Source organism: Stylophora pistillata, chromosome 7, assembly GCF_964205215.1.
Source record: "Stylophora pistillata chromosome 7, jaStyPist1.2, whole genome shotgun sequence".
NCBI classification, from domain to species: Eukaryota; Metazoa; Cnidaria; class Anthozoa; order Scleractinia; family Pocilloporidae; genus Stylophora; species Stylophora pistillata.
In genome coordinates this window covers 2,951,925-2,976,275 of record NC_142525.1, presented here as the reverse complement: position 1 = coordinate 2,976,275, position 24,351 = coordinate 2,951,925, and the positions used below count along the sequence as shown (strand labels likewise).

Sequence of the window (24,351 nt, the reverse complement as noted above, 5' to 3'; positions counted from 1 at the left end):
GATATTGTTTCGCATCTCTTGTTCTCTTGTTTCGCGCTCACGATAAAAACAATGTTCCTGTAGTTTCATAGATTTTCCTTCTTTTATTAAGTTCTGCGATTCAAGGAAAATTCTTTACCTGACTCGTGAAATTGCCGTTGTATTACACTTGAAAACCTACAACATACATAACTTTAACGCTGTTTTTCCTCTCTTCTTTATCCTCTTCCATCGTCGCACGTTTTTTCCCAATCGTTCATGTTATTTAAAGGCTCGTGAACCTGTTTTACAGTCCCGAGTTTGAATTCCCCCTCTCCAGGTTTTATTGCTTTTCCTCTGCAACTCCTTTCTCAGAAATTCTCTGATAAAATTAACAGCTAACAATATCTGAGGAGAAGGGTAGGGTAGGGAAAGTTTGAACACCTGCATAATCTGTGGCTGCCGCCAGTGTCCTTTTTCTCTCTTTTTTTTCCTTTCGCCTTTTCTCAATTACCAAGACAATTCGCTCGTTCATCCAGTAATCGTGACCAAAGTAAAACCCAATTCCTAAAGCATCCATACCCTATTAAACCAATCGCGTCAGTTTCTAAAAGATCTCAAGCAAAAAAGTTGACATGAAGTAAGGAAACAGTAAACTAAGGAGCATTGTGATCAAACGGATTTTCTGGAAGAATGCAGAAAAAAAAAAAACTAAACACACATAGAGAATACTTGGAGAAAACTTGAAATTCTGCTGAAAATACCTTTATTTACATCGGTTAAAAGACTTAAGAAATACAGTTATCATTCAAATGGAGCTCTTACTAAAGTAAATAATTTTAGTGAATATATGCTACCAAAGTCTTGCATTAATATTGTTATCGATGATTAGAAGCTACTGTACATTTACCCTGCTTAGGGTAAGAGTCGTCAATCGCTGATCATTCGCTACATTATTGCTTTTTAAAATTGGTCAGAAGGCAGAGTATAAAATATCAGGGGAGGCCCATCTAACTCGGTTGGAGATGATTGACACTCTTGCCCAGCAGTCAGAGCAGCAGCACCAGAATTACCAAAGTAATTTATAACATAACCAAAGTAAAGCGCGCGCTCTGATTGGTCAATTTAGCGTCTCCCATTTGCCCATGGGTGTACGCTGCTGACGTGAGCAAATGCAAAGACTATTTTCCGCGCGCGCTTGTTTTTTCTGGTCACGTAAGATTTGTTAAATAAAAGGGAACTCTTTAGCTACAATGTATCAATGTTATGTTATAAAACAAATGGTAAACACCACACCGTACACTATTGAGTTATGGATGCACTTGGGAGGTTGCTAAGCACGAAAGAAGCTAGAGTCACTCTCGGCTATCGCCTCGAGCGACTCTTACGCTTCTTTCGTGCTTAGCAACCTCCCGCGTGCATCCATAACTCAATAGTGTACGCTGTGGTGTTTACCATTTGTTAATTAGAGATCAATACAACACAGTTAGAGATATGTTTTCTTTCAAACACTCAGCCAGAGAAGCCGCACCAGCTTCACCAATGTTATTTCTGTTCAGATTTATACTTTTCAGGGATGAATTTTCTTTCAAAAACTCAGCCAGACTAGCAGCACCAGCTTCACCAATGTCATTTTCATCCAAGTCTAACTTTTGCAGAGATTTATTTTCTTTCAAACACTCAGCCAGAGAAGCAGCACCGTCATCACCAATTTTATTAAAACTCAATCTCAAATATGTCAGAGATGTATTCTCTTTCAAACACTCAGCCAGAGAAGCAGCACCAGCTTCACCAATGTCATTTTCATCCAAGTCTAACCTTTGCAGAGATTTATTTTCTTTCAAACACTCAGCCAGAGAAGCAGCACCGTCATCACCAATTTTATTATAACTCAAACTCAAATATGTCAGAGATGTATTCTCTTTGAAACAACCAGCTAGAGCAGCAGCACCAGCTTCACCAATGGCATTTTCCCCCAAGTCTAACGTTTCCCAAGATTTATTTTCTTTCAAAAACTCAGCCAGAGCAGCAGCACCGTCATCACCAATTTTATTGACAGACAAATTCAACTCTTTCAGAGATGTCTTCCCTTTCAAACAATTAGCGAGAGTAGCGGCACCGTCATCACGAATTTCATTACCAAACAAATGCAACGCTGTCATACTTGTATTTGTTCTAAGAATGTTGGTTAGTAAGATAGTTTTAGCCCCCTCTAATCTTAATGTGGGCCAAACAGTAATGGTTTCAATTTGAAGACAAGGTCCAAGAGCGCGGGCCAATTTTACATGGAAATTATTTTCATTTTTGCATTCATATATGCACTCTAATATAACAGTCATACTATTTTCGGCTTCCCTTTGCTCGACCTCCCGGTTTAACTGTGTCGCCATACTTTTCATAAGGTTCTCTGCTGTTTCCTCGCACCGTGCGGCAAGAATGCCAAATGTGAACAGAAGCACTTCTTTCAGCTCGTGGCGATATCGTCTGTCAACAGCTATGCTGTCTGTGCTAATTTCTTTCTTGATAAGCTGACAAACGAGATTCAAAGCGGCGAAGAACTCTTGGAAAGTCTTGTGAAGAAAGCCATAACGTCTAGTAGCTCGGAGTTTACTGCCTCCGGGCTGAACAGAGAGAAATCCAAGTTCAGGTAGATCACTTCCTTTGTGTTTTCCAAGCTCCTTCTCGTCAAAGTCCAAGTTGTCTTCTAATAAACTTTTCAAAGCTATCGAGCCAAGGTGGTTCAGTTGGCTTTCGTAAAGTACAACAAGGTCCGCCTCGTCGACTTCTGAAAGTTGTTTCCTTGCTCTGTATCTTCTTAGTATACAATCCACTATGTCCATGTACAGCTTACTTCTGCTTTCAGGAAATACACCGTTCAAATCTTCATAGACCAGGCAAATAAGTGCAGTGTTGAAAGGATTCGTCGACATTTCATGTAAGGTTTTATCGTCATCCAGTCGTTCGATAAGCTGTTCGGCCAAGTTTGTCTTCTCTCTGAAGTACTTTTTGATGAAGGTTTTCACATCTTCTTCAGTGAATCCCTCCACCTCTAGCAGCATGTCGCAGTATTTTCGAACTTTGACTCCAGCCTCTTGCCGTGCAGCTACAACCACGCGACATTTTGGCAGCGTTCGGCCTTGAATAATTTCTGATAACATTGGTAGCTTCTTCTCAGAAACTTCATCCAATCCATCGAGTACCAGGAGAACTTTAGATTGATTGTGGCGAATGAAGTCGAGGAATCTCTTTCTTTGGTCATCACCGATATCTCGAAGTAGAAGTTGATCATCAATGGCTTCCCAAAGGTCAGACTGAACTTCACGACATTTAATCAAAAGCACTATGCAGAATTTTGCGAAGGAATTTCCGGCTGCGCGTTTTTGAGTGACCCAGTCGAAAACAACCTTTTTGCAGTAAGTTGTCTTTCCCATACCAGGCTTCCCTTCTATTAATACAACTCTTGGTTCTTCACATTCTTCGTGCGGGTTGAAGATTTCAGAAATTGTGACAACTCGGTCTGTAGCTGTTCCTCTCGTTTTCTTTTTGTAGGTGATTTTAAGTCTGGTGTAGAGGTCTCCAAAAGAAAAGTTCAAGTCTTCACACCAGGGAAGGAGGTTCATCGTACCCTCGCGGGTTTTGTAGAGTTGAGAAATGTTCTCAATCATTTCGGTGGGATCAAAGGCATCTAAAATAAAAATAATTCTCGTCAGGTGTTAAGTCAAACTGTCGAAACCACCTTGGTTTTTCGAAATATTGCAAAACATTTTTTCCATGCAAGCGAAAGTCCCTTCAGCGCTCAAAGGTCCGTTTTTTAAAAGCGCCGATCATCGAATGGCACAAATTGAATTACTCGTCTTTTCACAAAACTCTTGTTTGAGGAATTTTTTTCTTTCGCGCATTTAGATCGATCCTTTGTGAGAAAAAATCACCTAAGTTTTTCTTTTATAACGGCTCTTTACATTGAAAATTATTTTCAATTTGACACCTACTTTGCCTTTGCCACTATGACCGTAAATATGCAACTTTTACATCGGCTCAGCGCAAAATTCCAACCTCTACCCAATGATATATTTATTCAAACTAACTAAAATGGGTTAGAGGAGTATGGAAATATAAAAATATCTTGCGGTTTCGGCGAACTTCTTGTACAGCCGATCAACGTCATATGCACATTTTCGAAAATTCCACCCAACAATGCCCAAAAGCGGAGTCAATTATTTACGAAATTTACGCCTTCGACCCATGGTTGACGCCTGAATTGAACATTTTGCAGCTTTTTCATGCTTCATGATACCATGAAACAGCATTTAGGGGAGAGAAATCTCTACACCCATCTACAAAAATGTTGCCGCCGAAAGGTGATTCATCGCTCTAAGTGTCCTATTGTTATGTTTATCACGCAGTAAAGAGAGACAAGAAAAGAAATCACGAAAAGGCAAGATAGATATGAAAATTGGTCATGTTAATCCAAAATATTTCTTATTATCCATTTAAAAAGTTTCCTTATTAATATTACTTGAAGTGCACTAATTTTGTATTGGATAATGTATTCTCTAATTTTATACTGTACTAACTTATTCAAAGGACCCATCTGCTGTGTTTATTATCCAAAAGCTCCCGTGAAATCGCCAGAAAATAGTATATTCACGAAAACACACTAAATATGCCAAGTAGATTATTATTTTCATCGATTTTTCAAGACTTTATAAAGTGAAAGGAACTGCTTACAAACTTTATTAATATTGTGTCACGCAACGTAATCATGCGAAATTCAATGACGAGATCGTCCGAAAATCAAGTTTTACCAAGTTGTATTTATTTCAAAATGAAAATTTCCTCTCTCCTACGCGCAAAACTGACGCTATAGTTTGTAGTTTGTAATCGGCCTGGTAGTTTTCCACGGCGCAGCCGGTGAGTGGCTTCTCGATCCTACTTTCAGCTTCTTGCCGCCTGGCGGTTTTTTGAACACAGATGACTATAGAAAAGACCCCAACTAGAAGGCATCGAGGATAATTCGAAGTAATTGTAAGAATATCGTGTGCCTCTCAATCCTTTTAAAATCAAGTGCTATCGAGCAAAAATCTTATCGTTTGGCGGGTGTGACTTGGTTTTGATTGACATTCTATTTGATTGTTATGATGAGTAGCAATTTTTCAAAACGTGTCTGACATACTAAAGAAGTTACCGCTATGACATAGTTTGAACTGTGATATATATCTGATATTTCGAAGTCTTTCCGATGGCCACCCTATCAACAAAATCAGAGAAGAAAACTTTTCAGTTTACACGAAATTTACGCGCAGATCCATGGAAGCTACCACTTGTCAATTATTATTGATTCGCAAAATTAGATTTGGGTCAAAGGTTAAATAGTTAACGCGACAACAGCACGATAGACGGTCAAACCCAAAGCAAAGATGCAACTAACTGAGGCTCAATCCGCGTAGATTGAGCATACATTTGGAGTAAATAAGCTTGTATGCAGAGTCACACGGGAAGAAAGAGCTCGAACGAGTGATAAGTATTTTCAGCCCTTAATAATTGCAGAAAAGGGCACATTCAGCTCTCTCAAGCGGAATACATCGCCTATAACCCTTGAATTTAAAAACCTCCGCACCACAGCGACATAGAAATATAGAATTGATAAACCTCCAAGGGAGGAATAACGAAAACAACGTGACCAAAAACTCGACTGATTTCGTGACTACACCTGGAAAATATAAACTTAAGAAACTTTTCCTACTTATTCTTGGTGGGAAAAGACACGACATCTGGCTCTTTAGCTGTTTGTCCTATTTTGTGTTGCTACCAGTATAGACGAGACCCAACGAGGTCAAAATAATATCTCAAGTTGCATCTCTGGCCTCACATTGTAATATATCTCTTAACCCGTTGTCAAGTTGAATTTTGCACGAAGTTCTTAGTGGTATAATCAGCCCCAGCAATTTCAATTATTACCCAGTCAAAAAATTAAATTTGTCTAAAAGGTTGTGAAGCACAGAAATGGGAGTCCAGGCTTTTTTTATCGCATTTTAAAATACAGAAGAACATGGGTTAGCTTAAGAAATGTTACACATTCCGTGAGCCTTTAAAATTAAGATGAGTCAATTACAGCCAATCTGAGCTATCGTCACCCATTTCGCAAAATGTTTCCCAGGCATGGCAAAGTACCATAATCATTGATTTAGCGTCTTTGTTCTCCTTCTCTAAGAAGGGCCCCTCTCGAATCTGGTTTTTGTTAATGAGCGCCCCTATTCTGATAAGCACTCCTACTGGATAAGCACTCATGTTCTGTTAAGCGCCCCGATTCTGTTTCAGTGATGGCACTGCTAGAGTATATTTGCAACGAGATCAACCGTAGTTCATTTTCCTTTCAGTTCTCATTTAAAGCCTCGTTACAGAAAACGGTAACCACGTGAGTGCACAGTTTCTTCAAACGAATAATCTCGTTTGCGACCATTGCCTTGTCGGTAGTTTTAGTCTTGCAGGATCCCTGGACAAGTCTGTTCTGTAGTCTTCTATATTAATGGAACAATTCAAGCTTTTTTTTTTTGCATATTCTTCTGTTTCTGAGAAGAAAAATAAGCGCCCTATCCCTAATGAGCTTGTTTTGCACAGGCACCCTTTCTTGAGGCACCAAAAGTAAAGGCCACCGAACGCTGCATCGAAAATTACAGTAGCTCTGATACAGTTTAGAATTTTGACAAGGAAACTAATCACGCCCGCCTATTTTTTTTCTTTTAATAAATTGTAAAGTCGTCGAAAAAAGAAAAGGTTTTCTATAGTTCCCCTTTTGCATTTTTTGGCGACGACTGACCTCCCTTTGATTTCTCCCGAAAACCATGTTATGATCCCCCCTAAATCCTTCATTTCCTTCTCCCCGCCCACTCCTAGCTAGCCAACCAATAACGACTTTTCATCACGGCTGGTTATTTAAACGAAGTTTAGCATTTTTTTTACAAAACTGCCATCTAAACCATCTTCATTTTAGTTGAATCTTTTATCTGAACATTTATTTTTGACAGTGTCAAGAAGGTGGAAAGTTAGCAATGTATGGAAATTTATTGAGTTAAATCCACCGTCACTTAGAGAATCCCTGCGGCTCACTGTTTGCGTAAAACCGGGGTTTGGGTTAGACCTCGGGTAAATAACCGACCCTAAGATTCTGGTTCACGACTCGTGACTCGAGTTTGGGCTTTGAACACGTACATACATCATCAAAACATCATTAAAACATTTAACGGGAAAACTGGACGATAGATGTCAAACCCAAAGCAAAGATGCAACTAAGTAGGGTATGATGGGTGTACATTGAGCATACATTTGGAGTAAATATACGTGTAAGCAGAGTTACGCGGGAAGAAAGAGCTCGAACGAGTGAGACGTATTTTCAGTCCTTAGGACCTAAATAGGAAAAAAGGAATAAATAGGAAAAAAGGAATTAATGCAGGAAAAAAGGCCGTTCAGCGCTCTCGAGCTGAGAACATCGCCTATGGCCCTTGAATTGAAAAGTACCCGCACCACAGCGACAGAAAAATAAAGAACATGTAAACCTCCAAGGGAGGAACGATGAAAACACGGACCAAAAGCTCGAGATCTCGTCATTGCACCTAGAGAACATAACTCACGAGACTTACAAAATAAACTTAAGGAACGTTTCGTACTTATTCTTGGCGGGAAAAGACAGACATTTGGCTTTTTAGCTCTTTTTTCTATTTGTGTTGCGACCAGTGAAGGCAAAGACCTTCGCTTCAACGGTTTGCCGGATTGGTGTTCGTATTAAAGAACGATGTTCTTGGAAGAGGACAGATTTCTACCTTGAGCGCATTATCAATGAGGTCTGTAAGGAGCTCATGCAGGCAGTCCCCTCAGAGCTACCCTCATTGACACTGGATCGAATAACAAATTATTTTTATAATGCAACTTTATTTCATTGTCATGAGGGTGGAGTAACAACCCACCTCTTTTAAGTACATGCCAACTGGTTTAGGTTACCTAGCCGTGAAAACAGTTGATCACATACTGGTAGCCACAGACTTTGGACGTGGGTGTAAAGTTAAGATGCACTTTTCACACCCTCTTTAAGGGTAGAGTGCCTGTGAGCTGGTTAGAATTTTATTGTAAACCTTGTAGAGGAGTTATTGAAAAAAAAAAGTAACATCGTCCTGATAGTGTTGTGGAACTGACCCTGATTCTGCGTCTCATCCGGATGTTCCACCCCTGAGTTCACGTTGTCACTCACTTGTCGGCCGTCTTCACTGTTCATCTGGCCACGATCAGTTCTGATTGTTTCGTTTAGTTGCCGATGATGATGACAGATATATTTTAATTACACGACTCGTGATGACATTAATTCCGTAAAATGATTTTAAAGTGTTAGCTTATCATGCTTTAAACCAGTTCTTGAGAAGAATCAGTAAAGAGAGAAGTAGGTTTTTTATAATCTGTTCGCTTACCCGAATCTGCTAGCCTGAAGAGAGAAATCTGTTTTCACGACCCGCCACAGAGGTAAGTTTCCAATCATGTTTTCTTGAATTTTGGTACGAGATTAAGACTTAATTTGCATTTTTCTGATTTCGAATTACAAATGTATTCCTCTTGGATCCAATGATTCTTAAAGCTTGGATAATATTGCACGATTTGGGATCAGTTCGTGGGCCTCACTTTCTACGCGGAACACTGATCAACTCTGAAGGTCAATTTATACAAGTAATTTAGTCTGCATAGGTTATGAGCCTTTTTTTCATTTTGAAATACAGTCCAAAAAAATCGTTTGAATCACCTGCAAGATCAGTTTTGGTTAAAGACTTTTTCGTAGGACTGACTTCCATACCTCGTGGTCCACTATTGCTTCAAAAACATTCTGCATGAGAGAGTTGTTTAGGAGGATCTCGCGATAGAATAAATTCTGTAAATTTCTTACCTGACCCTTCAACTGCTATGTCTTCGACATTCCAAGGACATTTTTCAAAAATTTCTCGCTGGTACAAAACAACTGCGCGACTTCGAAAATACCACGCAAAATAAAAGAAGCTGGACGATGATGATGGCGAGATTGGAATTTGATTTTCCCTTTGTAATGGAGATCATTACATTGCAGCTTCTGGTGGAGTGGATTCAACGTGGTGCACATTTTGATCCTAAGGATGGGGGCAGGGTGGGGTGGGAGACAACTGATAATGGATGGAATCGCTAAGTACTACCCGTAGAAAATTATGAAAAAAATGTAGAAGAGGTTTATCTTACATATTTCGCAGACTATCATATCAGTTTTAATTGAATTTCCTATCATGTAGTACTAATTGAGTTCTTACCTGCATTCCTCGTGTCCTCTCTCAGCTGAGTGTCCAACTTTTCTCTAATGTTTCGCACTTCACTACTGATCTGCTGCAACTCTTGTCTGTTTGGGTCTGATGATAGAAGGTAATGTTTATGTCAGTTTTGAAAATTGGGACATTTAGGTAAAGATGCCGCAAATCAAGGAGGAGGTGGGGGGGGGGGGGAGTTGGATCGGTAAAGTGATGAGTTGGTGAAAAGAGTATCCGGTCTTTTCGTCCAAGAGTCTTTCCGTCTAAGTACTTTTCATCTGAAGTCTTTGGTCCACTTGTCCAATATCAAGTCTTTTCGTCAAAGTTGTAACATTGTTTTAAATGAAGTAGTAACAAGATATATTTTATCAAATAGTGACAAAAGTAAAGACTTGCCGTTTAATTATTTCGCGCAGAAGAAATGGGAATATTAGGCTTGTTGTTAAGCGTCTATTGTGCGTAATAGACAACTATGGGTAACATCAATTAGTGTCCGATACAACCAACAACATATTCCAACATGATAAAGAAGTAAAACTAACCAAAAATGATTAACAAATAAACCTAACCCAAAAATGACCCCAAATAAACATCTCTGTGTATTTATCGTAATTGACGATGTTGAAATTGTAAACGAGGATCAGTTAGTAAGAGCTATCGAAACCAAAATGGCAACGGCTCGCACTAATAAGTTCTTTATATAGCCTTATCTAGCCTTCTAAAAGTTACTTAAATGCTCCCAGATAAGACTTAACATTTAGACGAACAGACCTAGATGAAAAAACTTTGGAACGAAAAGACTTGGACGAAAAGACTATTGGACAAAAAGACCGTAATTCGGTTAAAAGTATTAGTGTATTAGCACTGCAAATGAAAGAAAGAAATGGTTTGGCCCATGAACAGCCTAGGATCCAACGATCATAACCCAAATATCTAAGGTAACCATAACCATAACGTGTCTCTAACATCATCAACTCAAAACCGGAAAGAAGTGCAAAGCCTTCTAGAAGTGCCTGAATATTATCACAGGATCAGTCTTAACTTCCCACGGCAGTGAGGAGCGTAATATAAATGAGCTACAGTGTAAGCAACATGAAAATTAGAAATAGCCGCAACAAACTCTAGGAAGCACCTCCACCAGGGTCATCTTAGGACGGTAGAGAGAATTTTAGGGGGGCAATACAATGTTATTAAGGTTAAAATGGTTCCATTCCTTCCATTTCTCCTATCTAGTGTTTAGGTGCATGGAGGTGGGCTGTAGCTAGGGAGACCCCTTATCTCTCAAGATATTAGAAGCCCCTTTCCTCCTTCTCACCCTAGGTTGCACATCCTTTACTGTCCCATTGTTTCATCTAAATAAGATCACGTGCGATTTTATCTTATTAATATCTTAAAAAACAGAATAATTTAGCATTTTCATTCATTGCGTTAAAAATTAGATCATTCGTTGGGTTCAAATTTAGAATAAGATAAAATTCAGATCATCATTGGGTTACAAAAAAGTAAGGAAAAATAGAAATTACTCAATTGTTCTGTTGTACGCCAAAATGTGCCAATTTTCGCAGCTCGGTGGCGGTGAAGATTGTGGCCGAGTTTATCGTGTGCATGCAACGTCTTCAAGAAAGGTTGTAGGACCTGGGCAGCCATTCCCTGAATGTCAAACAGTACTAAGTTCGTCGAAGAAGAGTTTGTTCCAAGAGTTTGTCGCGGTTTTTTCTAATTTTTTCTCATTTTCATGTTGCTTACACTGTAGTTCATTTATATTACGCTCCTCACTGCCGTGGGAAGTTAAGACTGATCCTGTGATAATATTCAGGCACTTCTAGAACATCTTATTTCCGTTTATAAGAAATATCTAATAAGAAACATCTTCCTCCTACTAAGAAACTTCTTCTGTCAAAGGCCATAAGATTTAACCGTCAACCGTACTACTCCCCACTGAGATTAAATTGACAATAACTGATAACGTAAGAAGAGATCCCGTTTTTCATGCTTAATACGATCAGCCTATCTTAGATTTCCCGGATGATATTTTCACTTCTAGAAAAACGATAAAGCAAAGTCTGCTTCTTTTGCCTCAAAGAGCAATTTTTATTTTTGCCACAGAGCCGCGCAATCAAATTCAGTATACGTAAGCGTGCTCAAAGTCCCGATAGTGTATGCTGATAGTGTGAGCAAACCGCTTCGCTAGAAATTTCTCTTTTTCGCCCGAGTGGCCATGGTTAGCGCGGGGAAAAACTAATACATTTCGCTACAATAATGGATACAAACAGAGACTCGGCCCACCAGTCCCAAAACGAAGACAATTTTCCCACCTTTTCACTTGGGCTAGAGTTCTTAAATGAGGCAAAAAAAAAGAGAAAAACAACGGAAAAGGAGACTCGGCATTAGCGCCATCACGATTCGCTTCACTGTCCGACAGTGAAATGAAAGTGCCATTTCATTCACATTCACTCATTTTAGTTTCATTTCATTCACCCGGAAGGTCCTGACTAATCCATTACCCAGATCCTCTCGTTTACCTCTAGGGTCTGGGTACGAGACTAGGTCCTAGCCCTGTCAAGAGCCGCACCTTATCTTAGCGGGGTGGGGTGGGGTGGGGGTACCTGGGCTACTACAGAATCCACTGATCTCCAAGGCAATTTAATAATGACCTCATCTTACAATCTTTCTTTTTCAGCGTGTTCTATTGATCAGCCCGTGCGCCATGTCCGCCATATCTCAAGCGGGTTTCGATGTCATGGGGTAACTCCCGTAAGGAGCTTGCGGAAAAAAATATTATTCTAGCGCGGGATTACCCGAACAACCCTGTTTGATCGAGTCCGTGATCTTTGATTCATTATGCATAGACGTCTTTTGACTACTTGTGACATACATAACTTTACCGCAGTTTTTCCTCTCTTGTTCATCCTCTTCCATCGTCGCACATTTTTTTCCATTCCCTTTATGTTATTTTAAGTCTGGTGAACCTGTTTTATAATCCCGGGTTTGAATTCCCCCTCCCCATGTTTTCTTCCTTTTCCTCTCCAATTCTTTTCCCAGAAATTCTCTGATAAAATTAACAGTTGACAATATCTGATGAGTAGGGTAGGGTAGGGAAAGTTCGAACACCTGCATAATCTGTGGCTGCCGCCAGTGTCCTTTTTTTTCTCTTTTTTTTCCTTTCGCCTTTTTTCAATTAGCAAGACAATTCACTCGTTCATCCAGTAATCATTACCAAAGTAAAACCGAATTCCTACAGCATACATACCACATTGAACCAATTGCGTCAATTTCCAAAAGATCTCAAGCAAAAAAGTTGACATGAAGTAAGGAAACAGAAAACGAAGGGGCATCGAGATCAAACAGATTTTCCGGAAGAATGCAGGAAAAAAATAACTAAACACACATAGAGAATACATGGAGAAACCTTGAAATTCTGCTGAAAATACTTTTATTTACATCAGTTAAAAGTCTTAAGAAGTACATTTATCGTTCAAATGAAGCTCTTACTAAATTAAATAATCTTAGTGAATAGATGCTACATAAGTCTTGCATTAATATTTATATCGATAATTAGAAGCTACTGTACCATGATCTACCCTGCTTAGGGTAAGAGCCGCGAATCCCTGATTATTCGCTACATTATCACTTCTTAAAATTGGTCAGAGCACAGAGTATAAAATTTCAGGGGAAGCCCATCTAACTCGGTTAGAGATGGATGACACTCTCGCACAGCAGTCAGAGCAGCAGCAGCACCAGAATTACCAAAATAATTCAAAGGTCAATTCGACACTTCTAGAGATGTGTTTTCTTTCAAATAATTACTTAGCCAGAGCAGCAGCACCAGCTTCACAAATGTTATTTCCGTTCAGAAATAACATTTCTAGAGATGAATTTTTCCTGGGACTGCGCTGCCAGAATGCCAAATGTAAACAGAAGCACTTCTCTCAGCTGATAGCGATATCGTCTGTCAGCATTTATGCTGTCTGTGCTTATTTATTTCTTGATAAGCTGACAACCGAGACAGAGTGCTGCGAAGAATTGTTGGAAAGTCTTGTGAAGAAAGCCATAACGTTTAGTCGGTCTTAGTTTACTACCTCAGGGCTGAACTAACAGAAATGCAAATCCAGGTAAATCGCTTTCCTTTTTTTTTTTCCAAGCTCCTTCTCGTCAAAGTCCAAGTTGTCTTCTAATAATTTTCATTTTTGCATTCATAAATGCACTCTTATATAACAGTCATACTATTTCCGGCTTCCCTATTCCGGACTTCCCGGTTTAACTGTGTCGCCATACTTTTCGTAAGGTTCTCTGCTGTTTCCTCGCACCGTGCGGCTAGAATGCCAAATGTGAATAGAAGCACTTCTTACAGCTCGTGGCGATATCGTCTGTCAACAGCTATGCTGTCCGTGCTAATTTCCTTATTGATAAGCTGACAAACGAGATTCAAGGCGGCGAAGAACTCTTGAAAAGTCTTGTGAAGAAAGCCATAACGTCTAGTAGCTCGGAGTTTACTGCGTCCGGGCTGAACAGAGAGAAATCCAAGTTCTGGTAGATCACTTCCTTTGTGTTTTCCAAGCTCATTGTCGTCAAAGTCCAAGTTGTCTTCTAATAAACCTTTCAAAGCTATCGAGCCAAGGTGGTTCAGTTGGCTTTCGTAAAGTCCAACAGGGTCCTCTTCGACTTCTGAAAGTTGTTTCTTTGCTCTGTATCTTCTTAGTATACAATCCACTATGTCCATGTACAGCTTACTTCTGCTTTCAGGAAATACACCTCTCAAATCTTCATAGACCAGACAAAGAAGCGCAATGTTGAGAGGATTCGTCGAAATTTCATGTAAGGTTTTATCGTCATGCAATCGTCCGATAAGCTGTTCGGCCAGGTTTGTCTTCCTTCTGAAGTACTTTTTGATGAAGGTTTTCATATCTTCTTCAGTGAATCCCTCCACCTCTATCAGCGTGTCGCAGTATTTTCGAACTTTGACTCCAGCCTCGTGCCGTGCAGTTACAACCACGCGACATTTTGGCAGCGCTCGGCCTTGAATAATTGCTGAAAACATTGGTAGCTTCATCTCAGAAACTTCATCCAATCCATCGAGTACCAGGAGAACTTTAGATTGATTGTGGCGAATGAAGTCGAGGAATCTCTTTCTTTGGTCGTCACCGATATCTCGAGGTAGAAGTTGATCATCAATGGCTTCCCAAAGGTCAGACTGAACTTCACGACATTTAATCAAAAGCACTATGCGGAATTTTGCGAAGTAATTTCCGGTTGCGCGTTTTTGAGTGGCCCAGTCGAAAACAATTCTTTTGCAGTAAGTTGTCTTTGCCATACCAGGCTTCCCTTCTATTAATACAACTCTTGGCTCTTCACATTCTTCGTGCGGGTTGAAGATTTCAGACATCGTGACGACTCGTTCCGTAGCTGTTCCTCTCGTTTTCTCTTTGTAGATGACTTTAAGTCTGGTGTAGAGGTCTCCAAAAGAAAAGTTCAAGTCTTCACACCAGGGAAGGAGGTTTGTCGTACCCTCGCGGGTTTTATAGAGTTGGCGAATGTTCTCAATCCTTCCAGTGGGATCATAACCATCTCTAATAAAAATAGTTCTCGTAAGGTGTCGAGTCAAACTATAGATACCACACTGGTTTTTCGAAATATTGTAAAACATGGTTTTTTCCAAGCGCAAATCGCTTCAGTACTTCAAAGGCCTGTTTTATAACAGCGCCGCTCATCAAAAATGGCACCAATTGAATTACTCGTCTTTTCACAAAACTCTCGTTTGAGGAATTTTTTTGCTTCGCGTATTTAGATCGATCCTTTGTGAGAGCAAAGCATATACGTTTTTCTTTTTCAACCGTTTTTTTTTTTACACTGAAAATTACTCTTCAGTTTGACACCTACTTTGCTTTTGCCGTCATGACCGTAAATATGCAACTTTAATCTGGGCTCAGCGCAAAATTCCAATTTCTTCCCAACGATATATTTATTCAAGCTAACCAACTAGAGTAGGTTGGAGGAGTATGGAGATATAGAAGTATGTTGCGGTTTCGGCCAACTTCTAGTACAGCCGGTCAACGTAATATGCTCAGTTCCGAAAACTCCAGCCAACAATGCACAAAAAGCGGACTCGATTATTTACGGAATTTACGCCTTCAACCCATGGTTGACGCCTGAATTGAACACTTTGAAGCTTTTCCATACTTAATGACACCATAAAACAGCATTAAGAGAGAAAAATCCCCACGCCCATCTACAAAAATGTTGTCGCCGAAAGCCGATTCATCGCTCCAAGCGACCTATTGTTTTGTTTATCACGCAGAGATGAGAAAGAAGAAAAGAAATCAATAAAAGGCAAGATAGATATGAAAAATGTTCATATTAATCCAAAATATTTCTTATTATCCATTTAGAAAGTGTCCTTATTAATATTACTCGAAGTGCAGTCATTTTAAATTGGATAATGTATCTTGTAATTTTGTAGAGAACTAATTTGATCATGGGACCCATCTGCTGTGTTTATAACCCGGAAGTTCCCATGGAATCGGACCAAAACTCCGACCAAAACACGGACCAAAACTCGGACCAAAACGCGGACTAAAAACTCGAGATTTCGTGACTACACTTGAAAACCTTAAATCAAGAGACCTACAGAATAAACTAAAGAAACAACTCGTTGTTATTCTTGGCGGAAGAAGACACGACATTTGGCTTTGTAGCTGTTTGCTCTATTTTGTGTTGCTACCAGTGCAGGCGAGACCCAACCATTGTCAAAAGAATGTGTCTCAAGTTGCCTCTCTGGCATCACATTGTAATCTATCTTTAACCCGTTGTCAAGTTGAATTTTCCATGAGGTTCTAGGTGATATGATCACCCCCAGAAATTTAATAAAGAATTGTGTCTCCTTTTGACTTCACAGAACATACATATACTTGTATTAACATTTACAACATAAAAAACGTTTACCTTCCATCCTAGGTCTCTTGTTATGTGGAAGCCCGCTCGTCAAGTCATCCGATTTTCGTTTCATCATTTGAAATTTACTTGAACCTAGTATTAATAGCAAACATGTACATTTGTAGCTTGAGTTTATTTCAACATGGTATTTCTAACTTGGTAACATTAAGAAAGAAAACATCAATTTTTTTTGGGAGAGGTTTATCTTTCATCTTATCCGCTTCCCTTGTCAGTAAAGAACATGAAAATTAGAAAAATTGGCAACAAACTCAAAGACGCTCCTCCACCAAGGTTATCTTAGGGCACTAAAGAGATTTTCAGGGGGCAATACAATGTAGTCCAGGTTATCGTGCTTCCTTCCTCTCCTTTGTCCTCGAGTTAAGGTGCACGGAGGTGAGCTGCGGCCAAGGAGACCCCTTGCCACTTAAGACATTAGAAGCCCCTTTCCCCCCCCCCCCCTCCCCACCTTAGAATACCACCTGTTCCTTTACGGCCACTACCCCATCGCACCACCAGCTCAGTACCTTGAAGGAGTTGTAACAAAACGTGAGATCAAGTGGTGCACAGGTAACTCACTTTGACTTTTATAGCCGATCATAAAGAATACCTTCCTAACTTTCAAAAGTAGCAGAATTCTCAGTTATGTACATGAAACGGTTTTCAGCGTTTCAAAACCACTTCTAATGTTTTTTACAAAGGAGAGTTCCAACACATAACTTTGTTGTAAGTTCGTAGTTGTAAACAGAATGTTCATTTATGGAGATCAATTAAAGTAAGGAATGTATTATAAATGAGCCTAAATTCAATTTGGGCAAAGTTACCAGAAACTCGAAAAAAGCCATTTAACCAAGGTCATCTCCGTGGGGTTCTAACAAAGAATTCAACTTAATCTGTGTTCCTGTAAAAAGACCCAATACTTTGAATACTTTATGTCTGGAACAAAATCAAGGCCTATGCAGGGATTCAATAGCTATCCTATATTATCAGACTGCATCTACAAAACACCAGCAGCATATAAACATTTCCATAGAATTTGATTAACCGCCTCCCGGTTAGCTCAATGGATAGAGCGCTGGACTGTTGTGCGGGAGGTCGAGGGTTCGAGGCCCGGCTGGACCAACACTCAGGGTCTTAGAATAATTGAGAGGAATTTGCTACCTTTATATAACATCAAGAAATGGTTCGATATTCTAGTCTTATCGGATAGGGACGAATAAATAGAGGTCCTGTCTCTTGCAGGGTTGGGGTAGGAGACGTTAATTTCACACACACGAGATTACTGTGTGATGGATCTCCTCCCCTAGGGTGGGATGGGTGGGATATTGGGCGCACTTAATTTGGAGCCTCGCTCCGTTGTGCGACCCTCACCACACTCCGGTGAAAGTGATTAAATAAATAAATGATAAAAACTATCCAAAACAACTGAAAATACAAAACAAGTGACATGGAAAACAAGATTTTACCCAAAACTACTGTTACCTTTGTAATGAGGCCAGTCTTTAAAAACATTAGGATCTCTCAGCAAATGAAAAACAGTAGAAGCTGCCATGATACTTGCAAAACGTTTCCAAGAACCTTTGGTGTCTTTACCATCAGCGAAATCTGCGATACCTTTTACTAGGAGCCATTCAATGCCAAGATCAAATGCAGCAGTGAACACTCCTGTAACAAAAAGGAGAAAAAAGCTAGATATGTCAGAGTAATTAGGATGATAACCACTCAATTACTTATTTCTTTTTAAGGTTAAATTGTTGCCCAATCTACTGCCCTTTAAAAGCGATTAAAATAATCCAAACCGTGAAAGGCTCTCTAGGCTGATAATCCAAATAATTGTGTGCACTCTAGCGAGCATACTTAATGGCCCACATTGCTAGAGATTATCCCACTTTCCAAAGAGTGAAACGATTCCTTCTTTTCAGAGATATGGGCTGCTAGTCCATCACATGATATCTCTCACAATAAGGTATGCTTCACCTTGTTTCCTTTAAATTTAACTGCTATCCATACATACTTCTGGGTGCAGAATGTAGTCCCCAAAAATACATCACAATGACCCTTTTATAGGTAATCAACCTGGAGCTCACAGTTACCTGCATTTGCAGCTGATCTAGTATGTTAGAAGACATTTCAGGTAAGGCCCAGGACTTTCTCAAGCTCAGTATAGCAGTTGGTGAAGCGATACAAGATTGCAAAAATGCCTGGCAAATTATAATTATATGATATGTCTGCCACCATTAATATTAAGTGTAATTAAGGGTTCAGTGTGCAGAGACAGGATGTGCTATGGTTATGGAGTATTTACCTGTCACACGGTTAATCACAATTAAAATCCCAGCACCCAGGCATCTTAAGATAATTAGAGAGCTAATGGTACATTTTAAAGTCAACATGCTACATGTATTACTCAAACATGAGAAGGGGCAGAACCATGACCCAACTCACCTTCTCCTTCCAGTTCAATTGCATCAGCCTGGGGGTATGCTTCAAGGAGTTTTGCACGCTGCCAATCTGCACTGATCCTCTCTGGACCACTTAAAAACTCGCCACCCGCATGTGCTTCCACTTCTCGTGTTTCAGGATTTTTCAGTGGTGCTTTCCACCCATCAGCAACATTCTTGATGAGGTTCAGGAAATTTCGGCTGACAACAGTTCTTGTTCCAGTTGATTGCTCTTCAGTATCCAAAACCATCTTTGGTGCATATGTTGTGAGCTTTGCACACACAACCACGTCTCCCAGTTTGGCTTTTTCACGGTTCAGGCCACTGCAATATCCCACAGAAATAACTCCTTTGGGCTTAAGGCAGGTGACAGCATCTTTTACAGCAGTTAAAGAACATCCAGGACCAACAGAGCCCTCATAGCATTTCATCAAGGCAACTTTCGCATGCTCATGCTCTTCATCACAAACTATGCCAAAGTAGACATACCCATGATCATGAACATAGCGTTTAAGTGGATTCTGCAGGTATGCATAGCAACTTAAGAACTCACAGTCTTTCACAGTCAGTAAAAGAACATCTGGCTGGCTTGGGCATTGATCTGTACCTGAAGATAGAAGGTCAGACAGGTCTGGGAGATGAACACTGCATTCCGGTGGGTCACCATTATCCTCGTCTGTTTGCCATCCACTTCTGATTTTGCCTACAAACATTATTTCAACCTCATTAGAAGACGTTTAGTCATTAAACCAGTCCTCAATCATAAACAGACCAAGTTGTCACTCTTAGTCAACCAAACGTGAATTAACAATGATTCATGCAGATGACATTAATTTTTGGGGCAAGAAGGAGATTATAAGGTAGTGGCTGCTGGAGTCAATAGAGCTAAAAAATCAGTAATTATTTCTTTTGCATTCCAAAGGTGGGTTCCAGGGAACAGGATACTGACAAATCTGAACGCTTTTTTAGTAGAGTATTAATCTATTTCCTAGTCTGTACATCCCTCTCCATGGTGTCAAAATATTTCCATAGCTTCTTGCAACTACATGTAGTAGTACTTTACCCTTTTGAACTGTATTTCCCAGTTTTCTGGGAATTCCTTGGAATTGTCAAAAATTCCCAACTATAGGCTCACCCCCAGCATTTCATCAGGCCTCTCCAATAATTCACCGCCATGCACCCACTTATACTCCTGGGTCGAGTGAGGAGCTGTGAAAGTGAAAATTCTTGCCCAAGAACTTAACACAGTTATGCATAATCTGGCCAGGTCTCCATAGAACCAGACCACTCCACTCTGAGTCCAGCCCACAAAACATTAGGCCACCATGGCTCCCACAACAAAGTACACATGATTATCCCAATAAAAGAGGCCATGTGTTTACACTATTAGCCTTGGCATACCTCCTGCAGTCTCCTTGAGCTTATCCTTTAATGTTCTCTTCATCTTCCTTCCACTGTTTCAGACAGAAGCTCCTTGTTGTGTGCTACTGTATCAGGATCCATGCACGCATTCTCATTAACGGAGTTGTATAATGTCTATATTTTTCTTGGAATAAAGAGAAAATTAAATTAAACTCACTTAGTGCACAATAGAATGTGTAAATTTTAGAGTTATGAACAATCGCAATACTTTGTTGGATTTTTTCCTCAGTTCGTGAGCGGGCTGTATTCTACAATTTCTGCGATCTGATTTGTTCAGACAGAGGGCAGTAATCTCCTATCCAGCCGGCTCTCAGCGGGAGGTATCCTTTTCGTGTTGAGTCGCTTTGCAGAACATCTTAGGCTTTCTTAAAATTTTTCACAAACATATCTTGTTTTACCGGCTAGAAAGCATTTTTAAGCAAAGACTTCGGTCACGACCTTTTGCCAATAAATAACGCTAATTCTTTCTTTTCCTTTTCACTCAGATCACTTTGGTTTTCCGCCAAAATTGATTTCTAAATAAATTTTGGGGTACTAAAACTGTCTTTAAGAAGATTGTAACGCGGCCTAAAAAATCCCTCCCAAAAAGTAACTGAGAAAGTTAAAATGAGAAGTACTTGCCATTAACAATTAAATTAATCAATGTGACTCTCATTCATATGATATATGAATTCTTCCGAACAATTTGTTCGTTTGTGGAACTTTAAGGAAAGTTTTGAGATCTTCTGTAAATACACTTTTGTTTATCCCTTAACAAGTCCCTTGAATTTGGGTGAGGGTTAGGGTTAGATATTTCTACAGTGAGTTTCACAACAGAAAGCGAACGAATTCGATGGGTGAAAGTCGCATTCAATCCCCTTGTGTCTGGCTAGAAAAAGCTTCTCAATTGACTTCAGTTTTTCGGTGGAAACTGACACAATTTTCACACGCCATTGCAGAAAACAAACAAGCAGACTCACACAAAATTTAACGGACGTGAATCCTCGAGGATTAATCGGAAATCAGCAGTACTTTCCGTGAGATCTTTGAGTTTTTCTTTTTTTCCAAGATCGTTGCTATGGTCAATTTACCCGTGTGTATTTACATTACCAGTACTTACTTGTGCACGATCCTCGCAGCACTATTTACGCAATAGTGAAGATCAGATCTGAAAAAACTCAGGCCTTTACAGAATTCGAACCACTGACCTCTGCGACACCAGTGCAGCGCTCTACCAATTGAGCTAACAAGCCAGTAGCGGTACTTGCCAGTACTGTTGTTTATTCAAAAGTGTATATGCGCTTTTTTGCCTCTCAAATTGACAGTGTCAGATCGTGACAGATACTTATAAGAAACATTTTTCCGAGTTTCCTTGGAAACCTTTTTAAGTTACCTTAATGGAAAGGGGGGCTTAATTTGTTTCTTCCTCTAAAGATAAGGGGGGGGGGCTCATTAGAGGGGGGTGGCTTATTTTAGGGGGGAAGGTTAATGGACGTTTTACGGTATTACTTTTCTGCAGGGGCCCATTCTCGAAGGTCCCGGTAACTTAAAGGGCCCATAAAACTGTTCTGTTGTCATTTAAGATAGGGGTTTCAAAATTTTCTTCCCGCCTAGCAAAAGGACTTCTAAAAAACATCCAAGACTAAAAAAGGTTGTTGATTGAAGTTAGGAAACTCTAAAAAGTGCCCTAACAATTTAAATTGTACCTTTCAATGCAGTCTGCATGCAAGCGATTTAGGATAAAAATGTTCACTGTCTTTAACTGGAGGATGTAAAGTTTGCAAAAATGTATGTACTTAAAAAAAGTTAACAAATTACAGCCGACCTTAAACGTTTAAGGTTCCCTCTAAACCTGAAAGTGACATTAACCTCTGCATGCCGTAATTTGTAACTTTACAGAATGGACGAATCCCTGAAAAGAACGAAAATCAAGTCAGCATCAACCTCACGAAAGCTATCTTGTCGTTAAATATCTAATTGCAGCACTAGTGTTATCACCTGAATGTTGGTCAAACTATTCTGCGTACCTGTATTTATATATATAGCGAAACAATCAGCTTTACCTATGCTCGAAAACTTTCACTATCCTTTCATTTACTTTGTAGAAATGTATGATTTTAAACTACCAAAATTCTCCTGCTTGATATGAAACAAACAACGAATTAATTGTGACCGGACACTAGCCTCATTCAGTTGTGAGTCACTGAAGTATGCTGCATATAGTTATGAAAATGAAAATTTTAAGGGAAAGAAACTTTCGTTATCTCAATTCTAGTTTATTTTTTTAGTTACATCCCGTCAGCCAATTGCATGACAAAAGCGTGACAGCTTGTGAAAGCTCCACGCTCCTCGTGTGCCTCTCGCCTTGCGGTAGTGCAATACACAAATAATGCATGTTCTACTTGGTTTTGCTTCACAAAGCTGACTAAGTAATAACTCAATGGGAAAATTGCCATTCATTCAGCATATCACAGCACAAGGATAAATACATGCATAGGGACAGCAATCGGACTGGTCCACGATCAAACATACTCTCATTTTGCGTCAAGAAAGATCTATAGATAAGGCCTGTCTATTAAAAGCGAAAGAACGTGGAATGAATGCAGTCTCAACACAGGAAGATGAAACGTAAGAGTTGAAAGGTGATGACGTTGATGCTCCTCACATCATTAAGTTACAGACAAACCTGATGCCGTCACAGTTGTTTTAGATCTCATTTAACTCACTTTTGCGAGTAATGGTCTCAGTTTATAGTTAAAACTGGAAATTTCTCTGTGAATTGATGAAAAAAAAAAAAAAAACAACGAATCTAAGGTGAACTTACGTGAAATTTGTTTTTAGGTCGAGGGATGCTGCCTCTAGTTAGGCGTGATATTGTTTCCCTTACCTGTGATCTCGTTGTAAAGTTACTTTCCGTCAGTTAACTGTACTGTATTTATTTATTAATTAATTAAGTAACTCATGGACCTGAAGAATCTTTTCCTGTTTGCGTAACTGGTTGTGCTTCCAGACAACGACGAAAAAGTGAACTAATCGAGGATGTTTGCTTTAAAGAGCGTGAGCGTAACCAGCCAATCATTGCCGGACCATCAGAGCACGAGATTGAAAGACAGAAAACTAAGGTAGAGTAATAATTCTGGTAACTTGAAGCTGCAATTGCTGGTTTGGTCGCCGGAAAAATAGCTCAATGTAAATTTGTCTGTTGGCACTTATACCTTAGCCACTAAGACAGCAATAATAGTGATGAAAAAGTAAACCGCTATAGAGAGCCCGTGAGGGCCGCGAGCATCACGCCTCTCCCGTTTTATGCACAACAGCTGTCACGAACTTCACGCTGCACGCGCGTCTGTTCGCTGGTGAAATACACGATCGAGTAGTGTTCGTTCTAATTTCCTTCGCTCCGCACAGCCAAGTATAACAAAATAAGTTAAAAGGGGGGCGGGGGGGGGGGAACGCCATTCATTCAATAGAACACATTACATGGAAATATATAAATATCTGCAATTCAGGACGGAAAAACATGAATCAGTATTTTAGGTCAAGATTTTGTTACTCTCGCAGAAGCTGTTGTGGATATTTTAGAACTTGTAGGCTGATTTTACGGCTGGCATGCAAACAAGCGGAGATTCTGGATTTATCTCCACCAGAATGATAATCACAGGGAACCGCATATGAATTTGATGAGCCAACTATTCTACTTTCATTCGACACCAATTCAACATTGAGAAAAAAGTGCAATAACGCGATTCAACTCCCCAAGACTTACGGCGTAATTTCTTTCAGTTCGTATTATGCTTATTGTACGATTTTACGCCGTTAGCAAACAGTGTTATTTCTTTTAGTAAGCAACCAGACTTAACTATCAAGCCGCTTAGAGTCTCTTCTACTTCCTTGGTGTTTAAAGTAGATCCATGTTTCAATTGTAACGTCGTGGAGGGAATGACTTTCTGAAAAGATACAAAGTAAGTTAATTTCAAATTTACACATGGAAAGCTAATTTGACGATGGCTGACGTTGTGGAAGAATAATTACTTCGTGACCAAAATCTCGATGAAACCGATATTCTTTGTACCTTGAACTGACAACCTTTCTACAAGAGTTATTTTGAGCGAGAGATGTGACTTGATCATGTCCATACAAGTAAGGGTCCGTAGTTTAACAGCGAGATCACGTGCACTGATCAGCCCCCAAAAACACGAAGATAGAACAGAAAAATTGAAAGTAGTAACTTCTCTGCTTCAGTCAGAGAAATGATAAAGTCACGCGAGGTAAAATCCTTACTGAATGTTCTTTTGTTACCTTCATAGTTACCTTTG

General features: G+C 39.7%; 1 protein-coding gene and 1 pseudogene across 2 annotated transcripts; both read right to left on the bottom strand.

Annotated features, from left to right (window-relative positions):
• Positions 1-707: 707 nt before the first annotated feature.
• Positions 708-20,211, bottom strand: LOC148726161 (uncharacterized). Of its 2 annotated transcripts, XM_088726931.1 has the most exons (6): positions 20,036-20,211; positions 18,639-19,337; positions 17,676-17,858; positions 16,206-16,289; positions 9,273-9,368; positions 708-3,643 (listed from the first exon to the last, which is right to left on the bottom strand). In XM_088726931.1, the coding sequence occupies exons 1-6, from the start codon at positions 20,076-20,078 to the stop codon at positions 1,431-1,433; spliced, it is 3,318 nt and encodes a 1,105-aa protein (XP_088583057.1). In that variant the 5' UTR covers positions 20,079-20,211; the 3' UTR covers positions 708-1,430. The 2 variants fall into 2 exon arrangements, with proteins under 2 accessions (XP_088583057.1, XP_088583058.1); XM_088726932.1 differs by lacking the exon at positions 9,273-9,368.
• Positions 12,683-14,910, bottom strand: LOC148726162 (NLR family CARD domain-containing protein 4-like; annotated as a pseudogene).
• Positions 20,212-24,351: the final 4,140 nt, after the last annotated feature.

Excerpts from the sequence above, each read along its gene's own strand:
- LOC148726161 (XM_088726931.1), bottom strand. The coding sequence starts at position 20,078 with ATGAAGAGAACATTAAAGGATAAGCTCAAGGAGACTGCAGGAG. Across the intron at positions 16,290-17,675 it reads AGACTGGCCTCATTACAAAG|GTTCAAGTAAATTTCAAATG; the intron begins GTAACAGTAGTT and ends TATTAATACTAG. Across the intron at positions 9,369-16,205 it reads CAAGAGACCTAGGATGGAAG|ACCCAAACAGACAAGAGTTG; the intron begins GTAAACGTTTTT and ends TTCTATCATCAG.